Source organism: Papaver somniferum, chromosome 7, assembly GCF_003573695.1.
Source record: "Papaver somniferum cultivar HN1 chromosome 7, ASM357369v1, whole genome shotgun sequence".
NCBI classification, from domain to species: Eukaryota; Viridiplantae; Streptophyta; class Magnoliopsida; order Ranunculales; family Papaveraceae; genus Papaver; species Papaver somniferum.
Window position 1 is genome coordinate 115668491 of NC_039364.1, and position 7541 is coordinate 115676031.

The window sequence follows — 7541 nt, forward strand, 5'->3', positions numbered from 1 at the left end:
AATAATAATTTAATAATAGTTTTACCAAGGCATATGTCCCCCATGTGACTCCTGAGTCCTGATTCTTTTAATGTACATCACAATCAATATTAAGCTTCTACCTTTCTATTTTATTAATCTTTTGCAGTCTGTAACTTTGTTTTTCCAAATTGAGACATTTTCATGAGAGTAATGCTTCCTTGACCGCGGTTTACACAGCGAGAAATCCCGTGAAGGGGAATGGATGGCCAGATGGGAGCCCTGGGGGAGATTGGCAGGGGTGGAGTTTAGGGTGGGGCCACCTTTTTTTTCTCTTTCACGCGGTAATTTGGGCGGTGTCCCCTCACGGTACACCAAGCATTGTTGCATTTTCACTCCATATTTTCAATCCACTCGAGTGTCAAGGTGAACTGTATATACCGTGGGTCTTTTTAAAGAGTGCGGAAAAATCGGCGATTAACTCAGTGTCTGAATCGGTCAACTGAGTTCAGCGACGGAACCAGCAATTTGTATACGGATGGGCTAATATTTTTTTCCATGCACCCTTGTAGCAATCTAAATGCCTCAAAATTTTATACAACGAAAACAAAATGCTACATGTTGCTTATTATTTTTTGACAAAATTTTAAATTACGAAGAAAACATGTATAATAAAATTTAGTATTATTATATGAAATTGTGGCCGAAGGCCGCCCGAATGTTTTAAATGTTATTTCTATATCATTGTATGGTTTTCAAATCAGATCATGAAAGTATGAACTGATACATTAGAACATTTAAACATCGAATTTTTGTCATTGTTTGCGGAAAAAAAAGGGAAAAAACATTATGTTGATAGAGTTTGATGTTTGGGATAATTTTTTAGTTTACGCATGGGCCAAGTTTTAGTAAATATTTGGAAATCAGATTGTGGTGGAGTGGGGGTTAATTCCATTATTTATTCTAATTTTTAAGCATTAACCGAAACAGAAGATGCCATAAAAGTTCTAAAGAAGAAAAAAACGCAACATAATAATGAAAATCGGAAGAAGTCATGTGAATATGTCATACTAATTGGCTAATTAGAATTTTTATCTTGGGCTAATCTATAATTTTTTGGCAATTAGGCTACCCTAAATAAGATTTTCCACATTTTGTGGGGGACTGTAGCCTACCTAAGCCACCCCCACATCCGTCACTGACTGAGTTGCAAATTTCCTAAAAATTCTTCTGTGAATCTTTACTTTAATCTCTGTTTTTTCAATTAATTTATTTGTCTTCACTCTTTTGATCATGTATTGAATTGGGTTTCTCAAAGTTTCTTTTTAATTTCTCTTATTGTCGCTCTGCCCTAGATTTGCTTTGATGAACTCAATTTGAATTTGATTTCTTTGTGTTGTTGGTGTCATGTCTAGCAGGTATTGCTAGGTGGCTTTGATTCTCCTCTCTGATAAAGGTTTGTTGACTTAAAGGTTGGTCCCTGATTAAAGGTTGCATCTCTATGAGGATAAGGTCGAGTACCGAGTTCTTTGAGAATGATGATATTAAAAGATGTTCTGAGGATGAAGACAATAGAGCTCTGATCGATAATCGATTTCAAAGTTCTAAGTTGCAGTATCAATTCATTACTAGGATGAAAGGTGGCAAGCTTCTGATGAACTCCTTTACATGTTGCCAAAATAATCCATGCAAGCTTGCTATATATAATCTCAATTCCAGGTTAAAGCTAACTCATATCATAATTTATCTGCTCTTAATCAATTCACTTTTATCAATGTCAACTAGGAAATCAGTAGGAGAGGTTTCTGATCTTATTGAAAAGATGAGAAACACAAATTTAGATGGTGATGAGCAAGTTCACAGAGTCATTAGTTATCCTCATATTAAGCTCAAACCCACTATTCAGAAATGGATTGTTAGCCTGATTGCAAAAAAATTCTGTGAGCATCCTATGAGTCCAGATACAGTGGAACAAGAAGTTGTAATGGCCTGGGGTCATAATCATTTTCAACTTAGGCGACATGCTAAAAATATGTTCATTTACCGGTTTTTTGACTGGGATTCTTATAATTATGTTATGGAAGAAGGTCCATGGAGCTTTGATGGATATCTTGTTGTATTTAGAGAATGGAGCACTTCTGTCATTCTGAAAAAGCTGGATTTTCATCTGCAACAATTTTGGATTGATATAAAGAAGCTTCTACCAGAATTTCTAAATGTAGAAGTGGGGAACCAAATTGCTAGTATTCTGGGTAATCCACTCAAGTTGGTTCCTGAAGATGGCAATCCAACTAACACAAATGCAGTAAGTGTTCTCATTGAATTTAGTATTTCTAATCCAATCCTTAGAGGTTTGTTAACAGAAAATACTGTTAAAATTACCCAATGGGTGCCAATTTACTTTCAAAGGCAACCTCGAAAATTATGTCCTGCATGTCTTATTTTGGATCATAATGAGCTTGAATGCGCAAACAAAGCAAAGGATGTTCAAGATTTTGGTAACTATATATTCAAATTTGGAGAAGATTTTGGTGAAGTAATTGATCCAAGAGATTTTAATCCTAAATACAAGCAAGCCGAAAAAATTTTGATCTCTCCAAAGAAATCAAGAGGAAAGAATATGATGGAAAAAAAGCCGTTTCAGATTCCTGAAGATGGTTACCATGTTTCTACCATCTATAGTCAATCAAGTGGAGATGTTGCTGAAATTTCGACAGCCAGAAGACCGAAAAGAGCAAGGGAAAGTCCTGGTTCTAGTAGTCAAGCTAGTCAGCAAGTATAAAAAGAATTTTCTGAATATCAACAGCAGGCTGATCAAGCAGTGTATGAATACCAGGATGAATCTTATCCTCAGCAATTTAATGAAATGGAACATCTCATGCATCCGAGTTTTTTATAGACCTTATCCTCAGACGGGTGATTGGGACAATTTGATTGAGGCTAATGCAAACAACCTTTCAACAGAGCAGGAGAATCATGTTTTTTCATCTCTTGGTTTCTATTTTCAATTGTCTGACTTTTCTAAGTGTGAGCCAAATTTCCTTTTACTTTCTTTTAATTTTTCTGTCAATATGAAAGTTCTTGCTTGGAATGTCCAAGGCATTGGTAACAAACATACTAGACAACATCTTAGGGACTGCATTTTTAACTATAATCCAGATATTATTTTTTTGTCTGAGACTAAGAACAAGGCTACTAAAACTCATAAATTTCTTGTTCCTATGGGATACCCTAATGTTATCTGTATTGATACTATTGGTAGAGCTGGAGGCTTAACTCTCATGTGGAAAGATGGTCTATAAATTAAAATGATAAATCAGTCTAATACCATGATACATGTTATTGTTAACTCTGGAGTGCAGCATCTAGAATGGTTTCTTTCTTGCATATATGGATCTACTCATAATGAAGAGAGGAAACATCAATGGGAATACTTACAGGATTTAGGGAAAAATATGCATATGCATATGCCTTGGGTAATTTTAGGAGACTTAAATCTAACTCTTCATTCCTCTGAAAAACAGAGTTTTTCCACTCACTCAACTCCTTCATTGCATATAATTCATGAAACCATTCATATGCATGGTGTAAGGGATATCCCATTCACAGGAAATCCATTCACTTGGTCAAAACACAGAACAACTCAATATCTAGTGAAAACCAGAATAGATACAACCCTAGCCAATAATAATTGGTTTTCAATGTTCAAAGATAGTGTCATCAATAACCTTCTTCCTCATGGGTCAGATCATGCTCCTATACTTCTTCACACTCACCTTCCAACACAAAATATTCAAAAACCTTATAGATTTTATAGAGTTTGGTTATCTGATCCCAACTGTAAGACAATCATTAGTAACAGCTGGAATTCAGAAGAGAATTTGCACTCCAACCATCTTCTGCATAAAATCCAAACAACTACAGAAGCTTTGAGGGAATGGAATCATAGGTCTTTTGGGAATGTTAAAACTGAAATCAGAAGAACTCAGAAACAACTTCAAAGGGCTAAGAATTCTACAAGACAAGATACAGATCTAATCAAGTCTTTGGAAATCAGTTAAATAGTTGGTATGATAAAAGTGTACAGATTACATATCAACAATCAAGGGAACAACTTCTCAGATGTGAAAACAGAAATAACATATACTTTTATAATAAAGCAAATTACAGAAGGCGAAGAAATCATATAGATACTCTTCAAGACAAGGATGGCAACTGGATCTCAAATAAAGAAGATATTGAAAAGCTGTTGGTTCAAAATTTCAAAGAAATTTATACTTCTTGTAATCCAGCTTTGGACACTTATATATTTAACCTTATTCAGCCTTGTGTCACAGATGAAGAAAATCAGATGCTCATCACATTTCCTGCTCCAAAAGAAGTTAAAGATGCTATGTTTCAAATCAATGCTTGGGCTGCTCCTGGTCCTGACGGATATCAAGCAGGATTCTACCAACAATGCTGGGACATTGTAGGTAGGGATATAGTTCATCTAGTGCAACAATTTTTCGCCTCAGGTCAATTTCCTTCTCACATTAATCAAACATTTCAAGTCCTAATTCCTAAACAAGAAATAGCCACCAAACCTGGAGACTATAGGCCAATTAGTCTTTGTAATATTACCTATAAGATAATCACTAAACTCCTAGCCACTAGATTAAAAACCATATTACATAAGGTTATCTCTCTATGACAAGCAACCTATGTTCCAGGTAGAAACATATATGATAATGAGATTATTGCTCAAGAAATGGTACACTATATGAAGAACACTAAGGCTAAAATGGGAGTAGTAGGAGTGAAATTGGATATGGACAAGGCGTTCGATAGAATGGAGTGGTTTTTTCTGCATCAAATGCTTCTTCATTTGGGGTTTCCTTTGAAATGGTGTCAATTGATCAATCATTGTGTACGTACTGCTTCTATCTCTTTACTGATGAATGGAGTTCCTATGGAGCCAATTTTTCCTACCAGGGTTCTTCGGAAAGGTAATGCTATATCTCCATACTTGTTTATTCTTTTCATGGAAGGTTTTAGTAGACTAATAATAAGTGCTACTACAGAGAAGTTGATTGACCCTATCAAGCCAGCTGTTGCAAGCCCACAAATCTCTCATCTGTTCTTCGCTGATGACTGCCTTCTATTCATCAAGGGTAATCGAAAATCAGTTTCCAATCTTATGCACATTATCAAAAAGTTTACTTCTGCATCATGTCAAATGGTTAATCTAGGAAATTCTAGTGTTTTCTTCAATAAACATATGGGTAGAGAATCTTGTGAAGAGATAACTAGGATGTTAAATATGAAAGAATTAGATTTGAATGAGAAATATCTGGGTACTAATCTTATCATTCCTAGATCCAGAGACAAATGTTTTGATATATCTATTCAGAAAATGCAACACAGATTACCAGGATGGCAAGGAAAGCTAATTAATCAGGTAGGAAGAACAGTTCAAGTTCAATCAACTCTGAGTTCCACTGTTCAATATCAGATGGGTATCTTCATGCTTCCTGACAAAACTCATAAGAAGATTAATCAGATTCAAAGAAAATACTTATGGAATCATAAGAAAAATAAGGGCTTTAATCCTAAAAGTTGGTCTTCTATCTGGAACAGTAAGAAATCAGGGGGCTTGGGTTTTAAAGATTCAAAGAAATTCAATATTGCTTTGTTAACTAAGCTTGCTTGGAGATTACTTACTCCACCACAAGATGAATGGGTGAAGGTTCTACGAGCCATTTATGTTAAGAACAAGGATTTACTATCTGAAGATACTTCAAAAAAGAATTCTTCTTGGGTGTGGCAAAGTATCAAATATTGTTTGGAAGTAGTAAGGCAATATTACATCTGGGAAATTGGAGATGGAAAATATGTCAAAGCCTTCAAGCACAATTGGATGCCTAATTCAAGCCAGGATAAAGTGTGAGTAGTAATCATGCAAAGGTACAATCTTCTATGAAGGTTGCTGATTTATTGATTGAGGGAAGTAAACTCTGGAACCCTCAAATTCTCAGTCAGTATTACTCACCTGAGCAGATTCAAGAAATTGTTTCAATCAGAATTCTTGCAGAAGGGAAAGATAAGCTAAGGTGGTCTCTTACTTCTTGTGGAGTTTTCACAACTAAATCAGTTTATAATGAGCTTACAAAGCATAATAATGGAGGCTCTATTCTTCATCAAATGGAGGGTAAAGGCTGGTTAAAAATTTGGCATTTGGAGGTGCCTCATAAAGTACAGATGTTTCTGTGGAAATGCTGCCATGATATCCTTCCAGTAAACCAGAAATTATTAAAAGAAAAATAGTGAGGAACAGAAGTTCCCAATGTGCCAAAATAGTGAAGAAACAAGTACACATCTATTTCTCCATTGCCCATTTGCTGAAGTGATATGGTTTGGAGTTTCAGCTACTCTTCTGCGTTCCCTAAAATTGAGTAACAATCTTATAGATTGGATAATTTCTTGGTTTTGCAATCACAGCTCAGTGGAAGCTCAACATAAAGATTTAGCTTCTCTTGCAGCTTGCACTTTATGGCACATCTGGAAGGCCAGTTGTGAGAAAGTCTTTGAAAATAGAATGCATCATCCCTCTAGCATAATTTATAGGATTAGGCTTTATATAAATTCCTTTTCTTACTCAGGAAAAAAATATCATTTAAGTCATAATCAAGGTTTCGTTTCTTGGAAAAAGCCTCCAGAAAATTGGCTTAAGCTAAATATAGATGCCTCTGTTAAGAATAAGAATTCTAATGCTGAATTTGCTTTAATTTTTCGTGATTATACAGGAAAATTCGTGGGGACAATGGCCTACTCAGCAGTATCCAGAGATATCAATCAAGTTGAAGCCTTAGTTCTTCTAAAAGCTCTTAATTGGATAAAAAATTTAGGCTTTAAGCAAGTGATCATTGAAGGAGATAATGAGGCAGTGGTTAATTGCTGTAACAGAGATATTAGCAGTTTCAAATGGGAAGATCAACAAATACTTTTAGAGTGTAAGTCTTTGTTATCTAAATTAGAGTCCTGTGTAGTTTCATTTCAAAGAAGGTTATGTAACCAGGCGGCTGATAAGCTTGCGAAATTTGCTAGAACTAGTATTCACTGTCAAACTTGGTGGAATGAACCACCTAATATCTTAAATCAGGTTCTAGTCTAGGATAACATTAATGGTTATCAAAGTTGAGTCAGTTTGTTTCTTTCCGGTATGTATTGTCCCCTGACTCCTGCTAGTTGTTTGTTTGGAGTTAGGCAGTAAGTCTGTTTGTATCTTTACTTTTTCTTTAAATAAATTTCCTTAAATATTATTACATGAAACTAGTTGGAAGCCTAACAAATTAAGCTCCAACGACGTACTACTATATTAATTGAACAGATTGTTGTGTTAACAAAGCAATATTGAATTTCCTTCGCTCAAAAAAAAGTCTTTTAAATGTGTGATATTACGGGTGCTCTCAGTGAGTCAAAACATTTTCTCGTTTTACGTGTCAACAAAACTTGTAAACGAATTTGATTCATTTCCCATTTAATTTCAGTCATTTGATGTATTGCCCTCGTACTGTTTGAGACTTTCATCGGCAAACTGTCTG

General features: G+C 35.2%; 1 protein-coding gene across 1 annotated transcript; it reads left to right on the forward strand.

Moving 5' to 3' along the window:
* Positions 1-1732: 1732 nt before the first annotated feature.
* LOC113295103 lies at positions 1733-7111 on the forward strand. The gene is made up of 6 exons (XM_026543457.1): positions 1733-2734; positions 3321-3434; positions 4046-4571; positions 4671-5883; positions 5976-6158; positions 6439-7111. Exons 1-6 carry the CDS (start codon positions 1733-1735, stop codon positions 7109-7111), a joined length of 3711 nt encoding a protein of 1236 aa, XP_026399242.1.
* The last annotated feature ends 430 nt before the right edge of the window (positions 7112-7541 follow it).

Excerpts from the sequence above, each read along its gene's own strand:
- LOC113295103 (XM_026543457.1), top strand. The coding sequence starts at position 1,733 with ATGTCAACTAGGAAATCAGTAGGAGAGGTTTCTGATCTTATTGAAAAG. Across the intron at positions 4,572-4,670 it reads CTATAGGCCAATTAGTCTTT|GTAGAAACATATATGATAAT; the intron begins GTAATATTACCT and ends CCTATGTTCCAG. Across the intron at positions 6,159-6,438 it reads CAAATGGAGGGTAAAGGCTG|CTCAGTGGAAGCTCAACATA; the intron begins GTTAAAAATTTG and ends TTGCAATCACAG.